General features: G+C 36.2%; 1 protein-coding gene and 1 long non-coding RNA gene across 3 annotated transcripts in view; one reads left to right on the top strand and one right to left on the bottom strand.

Annotated features, from left to right (window-relative positions):
* Positions 1–18,035, top strand: part of LOC131761713 (uncharacterized) — a 122,861-nt gene that overhangs the window by 71,892 nt on the left and 32,934 nt on the right. The window lies entirely within an intron of this gene.
* The window catches only part of GDA (guanine deaminase), a 128,802-nt gene continuing 112,368 nt past the window's right edge, over positions 1,602–18,035 (bottom strand). Inside the window, exons 11-14 of the mRNA XM_059072734.2 lie at positions 17,072–17,218; positions 13,845–13,975; positions 6,307–6,334; positions 1,602–5,550 (exon numbers count right to left, since the gene is read on the bottom strand). Coding sequence (XP_058928717.1) covers positions 5,480–5,550; positions 6,307–6,334; positions 13,845–13,975; positions 17,072–17,218 — 377 coding nt within the window. The 3' untranslated portion in view covers positions 1,602–5,479. The remainder of the gene's footprint in view (positions 5,551–6,306; positions 6,335–13,844; positions 13,976–17,071; positions 17,219–18,035) is intronic.

Genomic DNA, 18,035 nt, shown 5'->3' with positions numbered 1-18,035 from the left:
AATATAGATATTACTAATATAGAAGCATGAAAAAATTCAAGGAGTATGACAAATTTAATGTAATGTAACTTTATAATGATAGTGTAGGCAGCCTTGATGGTAAAAGGAGATGAGTCTGAATTAGTGAAAAAGTTAATTATACTTTAAAATAATGTTCTGTCATTTCAAAGAACAGAGAATACTTTGCTTATCTCATTTAAAAACAGGGTTTGAAAAAATAACCCTACTGCTTGTTAGTGACAACTAACTGCTTGTGGGCCCAGTACCTTTGAGTGCCTTTTCGTGGAGTCTTAAAATACCCTACTACAGGTCCTTTTTGCTACTGGCAGTTATATATATTTCACGTCTAAACCTTATTTTATTTAAATCCATGCAGTAATTTGTTTTTGTCTATTAAGTACCCATTACAGAACTTTGGCCTACATTGTGCAAATTAAATTAGGCAGACTTTATTGCTATACATAATGCACATGAACATTGTCTTCTGGGTATTTTGACTAAGTTGTTTCTTAGGAGGAAAAAAAAGGATGCTTAGTAAGTTTCTCAGAACATTAAGGGAGAATTTATAGACCAAATCTACTACTCTCATAGGCTTCTTGTTATAAATAAAAAATAATGAACATAGTGACGAATAGTGCCGGAAAAAATCATATTTAATCCTTAGAGAATATTTTTATGTACAGAGAGATCCTTAACACCACTTGATTTCAATTCTAAAAACTAAACTGAGAAAAACACATTTTAAATTATTTTTATTTCTGTTCAGTTTTTATTCATTTTAAAAATAATAACTACCATACAGTGAGCACTCACTTTGTCCCAGCTGCTATCTTAAGTGCTGGCTATATATTATTTTATTTAATCTTCATGATTCTAAGGCAGGCCCTCATGTCATGGCCAAATCACAGAATGAAGTCATGGAGACTTAAAGTATACAGCTCAAATGACACTGGAAACTGCTTCCTCACTGCTGGTGATAACCCATTTGAGGTTCAAGACACCAAGTGGGAAATTAGCTATCAGCATTTTAAAAATTACAGAGACTAGAATAGAATGAGAAATAGCCCAGGGTATCACAGATAGGGAAAGTATCATTTTGTGAGACATTTGTTTTAAATGCTCATGCACATGTGTATGTGTGAACTAATTCTTGATGTTAAAGTGCATGTCTCACTCTGGGTTGTGGCTTAAAAAATAAGAAATATCAACTATGCTTAAATCAAAGGCAACAGTAATCTGATTCTAAAGAGCAGAACATTAGAGCTATAGCTTAGTTTTTAAAAGTTGTGTATAAGTGGCTATTATAGGATAGAAGATACATGTTGGCCCACAGCTAAATATTCTATTTTTTTCAGTCTTATATTTCTTTTTTTCTTATTGAGATAGCATTGGTTTATAACATTATATAAGTTTCACGTGTACAACATTGTATTTCTACTTCTGCATACACTACAGCATGCTCACCACCAAAAATTTTAGTTTCCATCCATCACCAGACAGTTGACCCCCTTCAATCTTAAAATTCACATTAAAAGGAGAAACCACTTTAAGATTAATCCCCCTTCTATCAGATTGATGGAACTCACAAGAACAAAAACACATAAACACAAAATCTTGTTTATTTTTGTCTGAAGCACAAAGGAGCTCACTCAGCACAGGAACAATAAGCCAATCATACAAATATTGAGAAAAAATGTTCCCATGAATACATATGTATATATTTTTAAGAGCAGCGATCAGAAGTTTAACACAATGTAAGGTGGTTTTCAATAAAGAATGCTTTCTGACAGGCTTTTGAGTAGGAAGTGAGCACATCAATCACTGCCACATAATGGCTGTTACTCAAGTCACTTGAATCCGGTGGACTGTGGAAACCATCTTGAAATTTACATTTAGTTTCATCATTGGCCTGTTCAACTTTTGCATTTCACTCAATTTGTACCAGATTTACAAATTAACTCCTCACCTCTTGATCTCTCACACTCAGGACTGTAGGAGGGAAAGGAAGGAGGGGTTGGGCGTGAAAACATGCATGGGACCAATGCCAAGGTTTCTAATATGTGTCTGTACATTTCTGCACTTCTTTCCATGCTTTAGAGACATTAAAAAAGTGTCAGGGTCCAAAGTCATACCTAAAGTGGCTAAGTAGATCTGAAATTGTGAAGAAAAAAGAACCTTAAAAATTCACAAAAATCCACCAGTTTAAAATTTCTTCAAGACATTGCCCATGACATATTCTGTAGTTTACCTTTTAATAACTCAGAACACTCTTTAAAAGAAAAAAAAAAAAGCATGTGATTGCTTCCAGCATCATCATCTCTGTCCAGCAGGCTACAGGAGCATCCAACTCGGGATATCTTCCGTGTATAGCACACGTGTAGAATTGATACAATGTGCCTTCCAGCTTGTCTTTAAAGCTTTCCATATGTCTGGTTCTGAGGTGAAAAAATTAAAAATAGGAAGAGTCTGGAAGGGAATGAATATTCAAAATACACTGCTGGATCTCATAGCCATTGTTTCCCTTCTGAGATCTCAACTGTAGCTGCCAACAGGGATATTCAAGGGCACACGTCAAATCAGCTAAGCGTAACAGGGGTGTTTTCCAGGTGCCTTCCTTTCTTGACCATGCAGAATTCTCACAAAAATTAAAAGAGATGCAATGTGGTTCAATGCTCATAATATTAATTTAGAAAGACCTCCTCCTAGCATGAAGGACGCTTATTCCAAGATATTCTCTTGGATTTTAAAACTTTTGACAATTAAATCAGAAGAAGCTGGGAGAATAAATAAGGGGCAGAGTTTCCTGGTCTCAGTTTACAATTACTAGGACAACCTTTCCTGTTCTAATCCTACATTTTACTCTCTTTTGAAAATTAAATTCATGTTGGCTGATTAGCCTGCTTTTGTGTTCTGGTTGCAAAAATATTTTTAAATGTATGTTTTTACCTGTTAAAGTGTATTCCATTAAAAATGTCATGAAACCTGAGGCAAATAGTGCAGAGTAGGGTGAGGGGGCTGAGAAGATGTTTTAATTCTTCCTTTCCTGTCAGAGAGCAAAATATTCAAACATAAAGTGACAAATAGGATTGGCTTGGAATACTGCCTTTCTGCAATTCAGAAAGTCAACCCACATTAAGCAAAGGCAACATTTCAAAGTGCAGAACATCTGGGCACATGTATGGCTAATGCCTGCAGTACTGCAAAAAGCATATGCAACATTCAGCAACACTGTACTCTGGGAAATAAAACACATAATTTATAAGTAATGCAGGGAGATCAAAGTACATGTAAACATTTCAGCACATTCTGTTCGTACCAGAAAAAATATTCAGGTCTTAACATATTATCAGGGCTAAACTTAACATTTGACAGATTGGTTGTATATGGCCATTATTCCTGCTTCTGATGCCACACTTATTTATATTTACTGCATGTAAGTCCTAAATCTAAATGAAAGTTGATGTTCAACATCAAAATGTACACCCTTACGGAAGGTAAAGTGTAGGATCTTGCAAAGGCTAAGAACAGCTTCTACCTATTACCGGATCTTGCACATGTCATTCCAAATTCCTAAGCCCACTCATGTGGGTTAGAAACTAGGTAACCAAGTTCCTTTGGCAGGGACTGGGGAGATAGAGCAGAAAATACCTACTGGCACTATAGAGAAATGGAAAGAAATCTGGTGGGGCATCTTTGACATGGCTCAGGAATTAGGAATTCTAGAAATAGAGAGACTGAGACTGGAAACTGGGTTTACTGAGTTACTTAATACCTCACAGCACCAACTCTGTTTTTTGTTTCTGCTTTCTAAATAACACCAAAAATTTGTTCTATATTTAGGTGTAGGATATACCCAAGTCTAGAAGTGTTTCTCCAGGGGTGAGGGGCCAGAGACTGAGCAAATTACTGCTGAATTAGCATGACTATATAAGAATAAAATTTATAGTACCAGAGAACAAATTTTCGTCTTCATTCTGCAGATATGGAGTTAGCTATATTACATAAAGTTCTTTACTATAAGGTGATAATAAGGAGTCAGCCCTAAGCCCTAAGCCCTAGGTATGAGTGTTATGATATATTAAGAAAATGACTCCTTTTCCTTGTTGGTTTATAGGATTTGGAGTTAACTGAGAAAACTATAATAATTTAAATAATATATCAATATTTCTTAAGGATTTATCATGAAGTCATGATTTGTTTTTAATTCCAGGTTATGGGAAAGCACACCATTAGGAAGCATAAAAACACTCTTTGCTTTGTTTAATGTTTCTAGATGTCTAGTACAGATTAAGTCCTATTAATATAAACAGTAGTGGAACATCTAAATATTTTTCATTATCCTAAAATTCAAATGTCCTGAAAATTATTAGGAATGAAAAAGACAAGATAAAATTGAAAAATAGAGTACTTTCAATATGCAAGGTTTAAAGATTTTTAATAATATTTATCTAGTAGGATTTGTCCTTCATTTAAAGTTCTAACAGATTGATATCTGAGTATGAAATTTCCAGCAACTATGGAATAGTTCTTTGGGAGAACGGGTCATTGCAATGAAACCCTTCCTTTTAGTATTTGACAGCTCCTGGATGCCCAGCACTTGCCCCAATATATGAAAGACTCCAATCTACACAACAGTGGAGTATGAAATTTGTTTCTCTTCTAATAAAACCGAAGCAATAATAGCATCACACAATTATACATTAAGGTGATTTTAAAGTACACAAAAGTATAGATATTTATGCCATGTAGTTATATGAATAATATTCCTAAGAAACTTTAAATCTTTAATACCCAACTTCTGTCAAACACTTTGAAGCACAGAACTATATTAAGAAAGCATGTGGCATTCAATTTCTGACATTTCATCCCCAAAGAAGGCAAAGCACAACAATAACATATCTCTGAAATGCAAATTCCATTAAGTGCATATTTCCAGAACACAAGGTCAATCGAGAAACACATTTTAAAATTCAACGAGTTCTCTTTTTAAATTAGTATGCTCAGTATATAATTTTCAAACACAATCTAAAGTCATTTTCCAACGTGTGTTCGTAGTCTAATTTTTTCTCCCTCAAAAATATACTCAGTGGTTCATTTTCTGTTTTCTAATTTTCACATTTACTAGCTCAAAATATCTAACCTTATAAGAATATCTTTTCTCTCCACATGTCCAAATGTGAAATAGATTTTATTTAAATCTCATAATAAGAACACCATCAGTAATAACATTCCCTTATGTTTGAGCTTTAAAGTAAATCTAAACAGCTCAAAAAGGCGAAATTTTTAATCCTCCCAACCAGAGAGTTGAGAATTAGTGCAACTTCCTTTGAACGATTTGTCAAGTGAATACTGTAACTAGACACAGAAGGAGATAGTCATCCCAAGAACAAGGTACTGTTTTTTGACTTCCTACCTCCGCCTGGGCACAAGAAAACACAGAACTGTGTTACCCCAGGAGAACTCGTAGATGCAGAGGGTCTTACACTGAGCTCGAAAAGGGAACCACCTGCTTTCCACCCACATACACCTCTTCAATATTTCTGTCATCTCCTGAAAGAAAAATCAAGGAATCATTGTTTATAATCCGAACAGGTAGACATGACCAAAAGAAGACACTGCACCTAATTTGAGGATTAGAGCCTGAAATACACGCCTAGAGCAGAATTCACATAAAATTGAATCAACCCCCAATCACTGTTCTTTCAGCTGAAGTGAGTGGTTTCCTTTTCCAGCCCCAAGTGTAAAAGAAATACTTATCTTTACACCCCAGAATCATACACAGCATGGTGAGATGAAGGGCCTGCAAGAACTGAGCTTTTTTAAGAAATACCACATGTGCCTCTCCCACCCCAAATTCACTCAGAACTCAGAGCTCACTCAACGGAGTGGGAGGAAGAGTAGAATCTTCTGCACTATTTATTTCTCTCTCTCAGTGAATAGAATTGAATGTGAGTACGTTAAAAAGCATGTGTGGCAAGACTGCACCACAATCACAAATACAATGTGCTAGGGCAGACTTGGGGTTACAGAACAAGTATATGAAGAAGGTACAGGATGAACTCTTCTCCTTGGCCTGCCATTCCTCAGTTTAGGATTTATGACTATGTTCTAGAGGAGCATATTCATTTCAAATAGTGCCTTTAAATATTGTGCCATAAATGGGCTCAATGCCAAGGAATGTTAAAAAATATAATGAATCAAAGCAAATAATCACACATAAGGCTTAACATATGGTACAATAAATGCAGAGAGCATACCCAAGAGACAAAGAAAGATTTTACTTAGCATAGAGACATATATACCTACCTAGATAGAGGAACTTCTGGATAACAGCCTAAAATGAAAAATAATAATAAGAAGAAGAATATTTTATGCATTTAGAAACACAAATTCACAGCCAACAGTGGTTGGCAAAACCCAGAAATATAAATTTATTTCTCAATGGCAAAAATCTATTTTTATTTTTTTCTAAACACATTTTTCTTTTGTAAATATATATACTACCAAAATTATGGCTAAACCCACAGAGGAGAAAAATGTGTTAGTTGTACATTTCAGTGCCAAAACTTATACATTTACATAAAAGATGATATCTTGATTAATCAATGTCTGTTTGCATTTCCACATGTGAATTTCTTTAGTCTTTCATTCCATATCAAAGAGTTACAGTGAAAATATTTTGAATTTAAACCCGAAAAAGGTCTTGAGATAAGACACATAATCCATCCATTTAAAAGGTATTTCTCTCTGTTGTGTACATTAGCCTGGCTGGAACTTGGTCCCAGAAATGGATACACTGATGGCTATTCCAATAACAGAGTTAGGCAGGAAGGGTAAAGGGGAAGAATTATTTGTCACCAACAATCCAGTATCCCAAGTCAAAATGCTAAACTATGCCCCAAAAGACCTCTAACTCTACTCATAGGGGTTGGCTTCTATGGCTAACAATCACTGTTTCACCTAAGCTGGCATTGACTGAACATCCCAAAATCTACTTTTATTAATGAAAAAGAAATGGTCTTTTGCCTAAAAAAAAAAGTACTGACTATTAACAAATGTTTCCCATTGCCTGAAAGTTCTTAACATAGAACCTTGAAATCTTCAGAGGAAAGTGTTAACAAAAATAAAAGAATTTAATTTAATATAATAATTTAAATATTTCAAGAGGTGTATAATACAAGAAAAATGACTGGATGAATGGGTCTGAGCCCTATTCCCAGAAACTCACTCTAATAAAAAAGTAAAAGAATAAGTAATATGTAAATAACTAATGGTATCAAATTCAAATCTAGCACCTTCCTTCAAAAAACCTCAGTATGTTACATTTAGTATCACATTTACTCTCATAAATGGATCAGTTTATAAATGGCAATAGTTAATTTTTAAAGAAAAACTGTCTCAAAGAATTGTGATTAAAATAAGAAGAACTAGTTTATTTTATACATAGAAAAACATGATAAGAGGAACAAAGTAATAAAACTCATTTTCTAATAATTAAGAGAATCCATGTAGCATTGTGATCAAGAGCCCAGACTCCAGAAGTCAGAACGTCCTGGGATGGAATCCAAACTCTGTCTCCTAATTACTAGCCATGAGTTCTTAGGTAAACAATTTAGCCTCCCTTAAGCCCCACTGCCCCATAACATGGTAATATTAATAGCACCTGGCTCTCATAGTAGTTGTTCTGATAATTAAACAAAAATGATGTATTAATCCCATGCCATCTAGCACATAGCAAGTATGTTCAATAAGTGGTAGCTATATTATGGCTTCTTATAGCCAAATACCTTCAAATATACAAATATATTCAAAATACAAATGTTTCTTTAATACCATTATTGTCACGAAATTACAATAACTTAAAAGGATCTGGATTCCAAACTAGGAACCCCAGTAGGAAGAGCCAGGTGCGAGGCCTCTGCACATGACCCCCTGTGAGCAAGTGAAACCTGACTAAGCACAAAGTTAAAAAAAAGCCATCTCAGAGCTGTGACTGTTTTCAAGGGGACTGTTTTTCTCTGTGGAACACTGCCTTTGGGGCAAAACAAGGAAGAAGCAGGTGATTCTAATATGCAGTGCAGAAGGAGAGCCACTGCAGGCCAGCTTCTCCACCTCTGAAGGCACTCCAGCTGTGTGGCTGACAGGGTCTGGTGCTCCAGCCGGGTGTCAGGCCTGAATCTCTGAGGTGGGAGAGCCGAGTTCAGGACATTGGACCACCAGAGACCTCCTGGCCCCGTATAATAATCAGTCAGCGACAGCTCTCCCAGAGATCACCATCTCAATGCTAAGACCCAGCTCCATTCAACAACCAGCAAGCTCCAGTGCTGGACATGCCATGCCAAACAACTAGCAAGAAAGGAACACTACCCCCACCCATCAGCAGAGAGGCTGCCTAAAATCATAATAAGGTCACAGACAACCCAAAACACACCACCGGACGTGGTCCTGCCCACCAGAAAGACAAGATGCAGCCTCATCCACCAGAACACAGGCACCAGTGCCCTCCACCAGGAAGCCGACACAAACCACAGAACAAACCTTACCCACTGGGGGCAGACATCAAAAACAACAAGAACTATGAACCTGTAGCCTGAGAAAAGGAGACCCCAAATACAGTAAGTTAAACAAAATGAGAAGACAGAAATACGCAGCAGATGAAGGAGCAAGGTAAAAACCCACCAGACCAAACAAATGAAGAGGAAATAGACAGTCTACCTGAAAAAGAATTCAGAGTAATGATAGTGAAGATGATCCAAAATCTTGGAAACAGAATAGAGAAACTACAAGAAACATTTAACAAGGAACTAGAAGAACTAAAGAGCAAACACACAATGATGAACAGCACAATAAATGAAATTTAAAATTCTCTAGAAGGAATCAATAGCAGAATAACTGAGGCAGAAGAACGGATAAGTGACCTGGAAGATAAAACAGTGGAACTAACTACCACAGAGCAGAGTAAAGAAAAAAGAATGAAAAAAATTGAGGACAGTCTCAGAGACTTCTGGGACAACACTAAATGCACCAACATTCGAATTATAGGGGTCCCAGAGAAAGAGAAGGGAGCTGAGAAAATATTTGAAGAGATTATAATTGAAAACTTTCCTAATATGGGAAAAGAAGTAATCAAGTCCAGGAAGTGCAGACAGTCCCATACAAGATAAATCCAAAGAGAAACATGCCAAGACACATATTAATCAAACTATCAAAAATTAAATACAAAGAAAAAATGTTAAAAGCAGCAAGGGAAAAGCAACAAATAATATACAAGAGAATGCACAAAAGGTTAACAGCTGATTTTTCAGACTCTGCAAGCCAGAAGGGGGTGGCAGGACATATTTAAAGTGATGAAAGGGAAAAACCTACAACGAAGATTACTCTACCCAGCAAGGATCTCATTCAGATTTGACTGAGAAATTAAAACCTTTACAGACAAACTGAAGCTAAGAGAATTCAGCACCACCAAACCAGCTTTACAGCAAATGCTAAAGAAACTTCTCTAGGCAGGAAACACAAGAGAAAGAAGAGACCTACAATAACAAACCCAAAACAATTAAGAAAATGGTAATAGGAACATACATATTGATAATTACCTGAAATGTACATGGATTAAATGCTCCCACCAAAAGACACAGACTGGCTGAATGGATACAAAAACAAGACTCGTATATATGCTGTCTCCAATAGACCCACTTCAGACCTAGGAACACATACAGACTGAAAGTGAGGGGATGGAAAAAGATATTCCATGAAAATGGAAATCAAAAGAAAGCTGGAGTAGCAATTCTCATATCAGACAAAAGAGACTTTAAAGACTATTACAAGAGACAAGGAAGGACAACATAATAAGGGATCAATCCAAGAAGAAGATATAACAATTGTAAATATTTATGTACCCAACATAGGAGCACCCCAATACATAAGGCAAATGCTAACAGCCATAAAAGGGGAAATCGACAGTAACACAATAATAGGGGACTGTAACACCCACTTTCACCAATGGACAATTCATCCAAAATGAAAATAAACATGGAAACACAGCTTTAAATGACACATTAAACAAGATGGACTTAATTGATATTTATACGACATTCCATCCAAAAAAACCAGAATACATTTTCTTCTCAAGTGCTCATGGAACATTCTCCAGGATAGATCATATCCTGGGTCGCAAATTAAGCTTTGGAAAATTTAAGAAAATTGAAATCGTATCGAGTATTTTCTCTGACCACAATGTTATAAGACTAGATATCAATTAAGGAAAAAAATGTAAAAAATACAAAAACATGGAGGCTAAATAATACACTACTAAATAACCAAGAGATCACTGAATAAATCAAAGAGGAAATAAAAAAATACCTAGAAACAAATGGCAAAGAAAACACGATGACCCAAAACCTTTGGGATGCAGCAAAAGCAGTTCTAAGAGGGAAGTTTTTACCAATACAGTCCTACCTCAGGAAACAAAAAACATCTCAAATATTTAACAACCTAACCTTATACCTAAAGCAATTAGAGAAAGAAGAACAAAAAAACCCCAAAGTTAGCAGAAGGAAAGAAATCATAAAGATCAGATCAGAAATAAATGGAAAAGAAATGAAGGAAACAATAGCAAAGATCAATAAAACTAAAAGCTGGTTCTTTGAGAAGATAAACAAAATTGATAAACCATTAGCCAGACTCATCAAGAAAAAGAGAAGACTCAAATCAATAGAATTAGAAATGAAAAAGTAGAAGTGACACCTGACACTGCAGAAATACAAAGGATCATGAGAGATTACTACAAGCAACTCTATGCCAATTAAGTGGACAACCTGGAAGAAGTGGACAGTTTCTTAGAAAAGCACAACTTTCCGAGACTGAACCAGGAAAAAATAGAAAATATAAACAGACCAATCACAAGCACTGAAGTTGAGACTGTGATTAAAAATCTTCCAGCAAACAAAAGCCCAGGACCAGATGGCTTCACAGGCGAATATCAAACATTTAGAGAAGAGTTAACACCCTTACTTCTCAAACTCTTCCAAAATACAGCAGAGGGAGGAACACTCCCAATCTCATTCTACAAGGCCACCATCACCCTGATACATAACCAGACAAATATGTCACAAAAAAAGAAAATTACAGGCCAGTATCACTGATGAACACAGATGCAAAAATCCTCAACAAAATACTAGCAAACAGAATCCAGCAGCATATTAAAAAGATCATACACAATGATCAAGTGGGGTTTATCCCAGGAATGCAAGGATTCCTCAATATATGCAAATCAGTCAGTGTGATACACCATATTAATAAATTGAAGGATAAAAACCATATGATAATAGATGCAGAAAAAGTTTTCGACAAAATTCAACACCCGTTTATGATAAAAACCCTCCAGAAACTAGGCATAGAGGGAACTTACCTCAACGTAATAAAGGCCATATATGACAAACCCACAGACAACATCGTTCTCAATGGTGAAAAACTGAAACCATGTCCACTAACATGAGGAACAAGACAAGGTTGCCCACTCTCATCTCTATTATTCAACATAGTTTTGGAAGTTTTAGCCACAGCAATCAGAGAAGAAAAAGAAATAAAAGGACTCCAAATCAGAACAGAAGAAATAAAACTGTCACTGTTTGCAGATGACATGATACTATCAGAGAATCCTAAAGATGCCACCAGAAAACTACTAGAGCTAATCAATGAATTTGGTAAAGTAGCAGGATACAAAATTAATGCACAGAAATCTCTTGCATTCCTATACACTAATAATGAAAAATCTGAAAGAAAAATTAAGGAAACACTCCCATTTACAACTGCAACAAAAAGAATTAAATACCTAGGAATAAACCTACCTAAGGAGACAAAAGATATGTATGCAGAAAACTATAATACACTGATGAAAGAAATTAAAGATGATACAAACAGATGGAGAGATATACCATGTTCTTGGATTGGAGAACCAACATCGTGAAAATGATTATACTACCCAAAGGAATCTACAGATTCAATGCAATCCCTATCAAATTACCAATGGCATTTTTCACAGAACTAGAACAAAAACTTTCACAATTTGTATGGAAAGAGAAGAGACCCTGAATAGCCAAGGCAATCGAGAAAGAAAAACAGAGCTGGAGGAATCAGGCTCCTGGACTTCAGACAATACTACAAAGCTACAGTAATCAAGATAGTATGGTACTGGCACAAAAACAGAAATACAGATTAATGGAACAGGACAGAAATCCCAGAGATAAATCCACGCACATATGGTCACCTTATCTCTGATAAAGGAGAATATACAATGGAGTAAAGACAGCCTCTTCAATAAGTGGTGCTGGGAAAACTGGACAGCTACATGTAAAAGAATGAAATTAGAACACTCCCTAACACCATACACAAAAATAAACTCAGAATGGATTAAAGACCTAAATGTAAGGCCAGACACTATCAAACTCTTAGAGGAAAACATAGGCAGAACACTGCATGACATAAATCACAGCAAGATCCTTTTTGACACACCTCCTAGAGAGATGGAAATAAAAACAAAAAGAAACAAATGGGACCTAATGAAACTTAAAAGCTTTTGCACAGCAAAGGAAACCATAACCAAGACGAAAAGACAGCCCTCACAGTGGGAGAAAATATTTGCCAACAAAGCAACTGACAAAGGATTAATCTCCAAAATTTACAAGCAGCTCATGCAGTTCAATATCAAAAAAATAACCCAATCCAAAAATGGGCAGAAGACCTATATAGTAGACATTTCTCCAAAGAAGATATACAGATTGCCAACAAACATTTGAAAGGATGCTCCACATCACTAATCACTAGAGAAATGCAAATCAAAACTACAATGTGGTATCACCTCACACCCACTAGAATGGCCATCATCAAAAAATCTACAAACAATAAATGGTGGAGAGAGGGTGTGGAGAAAAGGGAACCCTCTTGCACTGTTGATGGGAATGTAAATTGATACAGCCACTATGGAGAACAGTATGGAGGTTCCTTAAAAAACTAAAAATAGAACTACCGCATGACCCAGCAATCCCACTCCTGGGCATATACCCTGAGAAAACCGTAATTCAACAAGTCATGTACCACAATGTTCACTGCAGCACTATTTAAAACAGCCAGGACAGGGTAGCAACTTACGTGTCCATCGACAGATGAATGGATAAAGAAGATGTGGCATATATATACAATGGAATATTAGCCATAAAAAGAAACAAAATTGAGTTATTAGTAGTGAGATGGATGGACCTAGAGTCTGCCATACAGAGTGAAGTAAGTCAGAAAGAGAAAAACAAATATCATATGCGTGTAACACATATATATGGAATCTAAAAAAGAAAAAAAAACAGTTCTGAAGAACCTAGGGGCAGGACAGAAATAGAGACGCAGATGTAGAGAATGGACTTGAGGACACGGGGAGGGAGAGGGCTAAGATGAGACGAAGTGAGAGAGTGGCAGTGACTTGTGTACACTACCAGGCGTGGGATAGATAGCTAGTGGGAAGCAGCCGCATAGCACAGGGAGATCAGCTCCGTGCTTTGTGACCACCTAGAGGGGTGGGATGGGGAGGGTGGGAGGGAGATGCAAGAGGGAGGGGATCTGGGGATATATGTATATGTATAGCTGATTCACTTTGTTATACAGCAGCAACTAACAGATCAATGTAAAGCAATTAAACTCAAATTAATATGTTTAAAAAAAAAGGATCTAGCTTTCCTTATAAGATTCTCCTGCATTCCATTAAAATGTTTCAGTGTCTATTTTTTTTCTATAGGGAAGCTGTTGTGACTGACTAGTTCATGAAATTAATGTTTTTTGATCAACTTCCTTTTACGTACCTCAGAAATATCACCAACAAAATCCCCATAAAACAGGTCAATGGGAGAGTCAGATGCTTTGGGGTTGATCAGGAGCGCATCAAATTCCTTGCCCACTTCAAAGTTTCCAATCTGTCTATCCAGCCCCAGGGCTACAGGATGGAATAAATTAATAAACAGTTAGTATTTTTAGCCATCAGACCATGCAAATATCCCAATTTGCAAGGACAGAATCTGTCAGTGTGTCACTAGAAAAAAATTAGTATGTTAATAGTGAAGCATTCCAATAGGTCGCAAGACTGCGACTTACAGAAGGCAGAGTAAGCACAGGGAAAGCAAAATCTGAGAATAAAGAGTTCTTTTCAACACCATGATCACAATTCTGATGTTGTCTCTGTTTCAGCTGTCAGTTCCCTTCACAGTCCAACTGGTCTGTGATTTCCATTCACCTCTCTAAGAAACATGATGATGGACATAATATCTTTCTCTTTCCCTCCTGTTCTTCCAACATACCAACTCCTTTCCTTGCCCTTTTTGTTCTTTTTGTTCTATGAAATAACTGACAAGATCTATTTTTGTGGCAGTGAAATGAACTTAAAATAAGTAAAAAATATCTTTTTGCATATTTTTCAATGCAGGCTTATCCATCCTAAGTTCCTTAGTTTAAACCCTTTGAATAGAAAAAATTCACTTCTGAAAGTAAATAAATTTTCTTAACTCAGGAGTCCCAATGCTTTTGAAAGCAGATTAATTTCTCTGTAACCTTAAAGATTTTTTCGTTGCCAGAGAAGAATGGTTCTCTAAAATAGGGCATAGGTCAATAATGTCTATTTACTTGATCCATCTCCCAGCTAGAATTCCTATTCCATGAATAGTGGATGTCGAGGAAGAACATCTCTCATTTTTATGGTTTAGTTTCAGAAGATGAGGGTAGTTGGTTTTCCTGGTCAATGAAGGTATTGAATTTAAAGCTCCTTAAAGCCAGAATCTGGATAGAGTGTTCCAAATAGAAGCATGCATGAAAGAAAGGTCAACTGGAGTGCAGCATTACTTATTTGAATTTTTACATGTATTTGTTGTATTCTATCACTGTCAGAATACAGTCCTATGTGAAAATATTAGACACCATATTCCTGTTAGACAATACCCACTACGTTATATTTCTAGGTATGGATATCCAGAAGTCTTTTGGCAATGCTCTAAGCACAGATTTAGAAATCTTGCTTGTTCTTAAATGGTTATTTAAAGGGCAACTCTTTTATTCTCAGAAAAGAAAAAGATTTTTTTAGCTAAAGAGTTCTTAGAGAGGTGCAAACATAATTAGAAATGTTAAAAGTGGTTAGGTGACTTCCACTGATTGTGGGGGGAAGAACTGAATGTAATAGAAAAATCACTGGAAATTTTCTCTTCCTTCATCGATTATACTCTACTTCGTTTTTCCCTTGACAAACAGCATGACAAACATGAGTTTTTGATGACTGTATTCAACATAAAACTGTGTGTTTAATAGGCCAGATAACCAGGTTCATTTGCCAGGAATTGATGGTATTATATATATATAAACAAACTGGACTATTTGTTAGAACCTGGGGAGTTCAGGTATGAACTAACCCAAAAAAACACAACTACTGTCAGTGAATTGTAAATTGATCTAAATTCACATTATTTCAGTGAGGCCTAGCTGGGCTGGTAAGCAACTCAAATGCATTTTAGGAAATGCAGGTTTACTGTCTTTGGAGCAAATGTTGGCTCTGTGCAGGTGATTCATGCACATCTTGATCTTGAGAGTGAATGTAAAGCAGGGAAGATGCCAACTTTAAACAGGGATGCATTCATCTCATTCACTCAGACTCTTGTAGAGACACAAGCTAAGGAGAAGAAATTTCATAACAGCGGCCCAGAAAATAGATTTGAAAGCTATATGGTAAGGTAGAAATGATTTGGTAAGCACCCCATGCCGGCCTGGTCGGATACAGGATCCTGATGCAACAACTCACAGAGAGCCTAGAATAAAAAAAAGCATGATTTAAATACAAGTCATTTGCACCATGAATATCAGATGGTAGGACAACTCAGATGTGAAAACTGGGGTAGGGTAGGGAGTGTCATACTTGTTAAAAGAACAGAACTTTTAAAACTTGGAACTTTAGAAAATGAAATCATAAGACTGGGGGAAATGCAAAGCACATAACCTTTGCTTTCCTTCTTGAAATGTTCTTTATGGCATTCGTAGCCCAGAACATTCAGAGAAGAGCCAGGAAGTTTCTCTTCCCAAGATACCCTGGCTTCCATCATACTTCATTTATAAGATCTAGGGTATATATCATAAATATAAAAATATTAAAATATATTAAAAATATACGCCTGTCTCAAGATCTATGTTTTTCTCACTAGCTACCTAAGGTTTCATGATATGTTCACTGTCATCCATCCATATTATACTATAATACTTAAAGTGACAGAAAGCAATGCAGTTACCAATTTCTATTTTTTCAGTAAAAATACAGTTACATGTGAGAACTGGGAAAAGGCGATGAACAATATTTGCATATCAATCAACTGTACTTCTCCATCTTTCTCCTTTGAAAGAGGCTTGGGTAATTAGCGTACTTAAGTATATAAACAAAATATATAGTCTCAGCTAAGATTTATACAGGAAGATATTGCAGTGGAAGGCAGTGGGTAACACCCTGCACTCTCGCATCAGATTTTCTGGATTCAAATCATGGCACACTGTAGCTTGACAGGTGTGTAAGCCTCACTCAGGTACCTTGTTGGTAAAATGGAATTAATAACAGTGGTTCTGAGGATTAAATAACAGCATCCATAAAGCTTGTTGCATAGTGCCTATCACATGGTAAGGGCCCAATAAGTCTTGGCTATTATTATTATTATTAGGCTATTATTACTTAGGCCAATAGAGAGCATGTTACTTGACTCAATGGAAAAAAATGATTATTTTAAAGAACTCGTATGCACGTGACCAATGCAAGTATCCATTAAAACAATTAATATGATAATTGCATACTGAACATCTCTTCTGCCAAAAACAGGGAACTTGCTAAAAGAATGATGCCTCCCCCACATGCTTGAACATGTACTTGCTAAGTTTTGGTTATATTATATGAGATGTAACAGTCATGAATATGGGGGTGCCTGCTGATGCCACTATCACGAGCCTTCACACTGCAGCGAAGGACACAGATTGGCATGGTTGTACATTGTGTGAGAAAGAAAATGCTCATTACCTTGGCTGCCTCCCAGAGTAGCTAGTCTGAAGACCTCTTTGAGGGTGAGGCTTTTCGCATTTATCTCATTAACTAAAAGCATGTTGGAAACCATCACTGCTCTTCTGATTGCATCAAGCATGGAAGGTGAGTAACCACCAGCCACATCTGTGGTAGATAAAATAAAGCCAAAACAGTAACTTTATGAGATAAATGGAATGTTAGGTATATAGGATTTTTTCTGTTTTTAATGACAGATATTCACTCTTTAATGTACTTCAAAGAAAAGATCTTATGTATAAACACAGAATAGACACAGACTAACATTTAAAGGAATTCAAAACCTGCAGTTAGTATCAAATGTATACTTGTATTAGTTTTCTAGGGCTGCTGCAACAAATTACCACAGATGTGGTAGTTTAAAACAGCAGAAATTCATTCTCACACAGTTTTAGAGGGCAATAATCTTAAAGTGTTGGCAGGGCCACCAACCCTACAAAGGCTCTAGGAAAGAATCTTTCCTAGTTTCGTCCAGTTTCTGGCAGCTCCTGGCATTCCTTGGCTTGTGGCAGTATAACTCCAATGTCTGTCTCCATCTTCACATGGCCTTCTTCCCTCTGTGTCTTTATGTACCTCTCATTGTCTGTCTCTTATAAGGACATTCGTTATTGGATTCACCTTAATTCAGAATGACTTCATCTTGAGATCCTTACCTTAATTACATCTGCAAAGACCTTTATTCCAAATAAGGCTACATTTACATGTTCCTGGTAGACACCTCTTTTTCGGGGAGGTGGTAGGAGGAGCACAGTTCAACCCAGTATAATGCCCAAATGTTTAATAAAGTTAAGAGAAAAAAAAAATCTCAGAATATTCCCTAAACTCAAATAAATAAAAATAATGTAAAATAATCTCACAGCTCTATTTTAATTCTGATGAGAACTTTGAGAATTAAAAAGCTACTTTATATTTTTCTCAGAGAGAG

Source organism: Kogia breviceps, chromosome 8 (genome assembly GCF_026419965.1).
Source record: "Kogia breviceps isolate mKogBre1 chromosome 8, mKogBre1 haplotype 1, whole genome shotgun sequence".
In the NCBI taxonomy this organism is placed as follows: Eukaryota; Metazoa; Chordata; class Mammalia; order Artiodactyla; family Physeteridae; genus Kogia; species Kogia breviceps.
The sequence above is the reverse complement of the archived record's forward strand: the minus strand, read 5'-3'. Positions and strand labels throughout refer to the sequence as shown.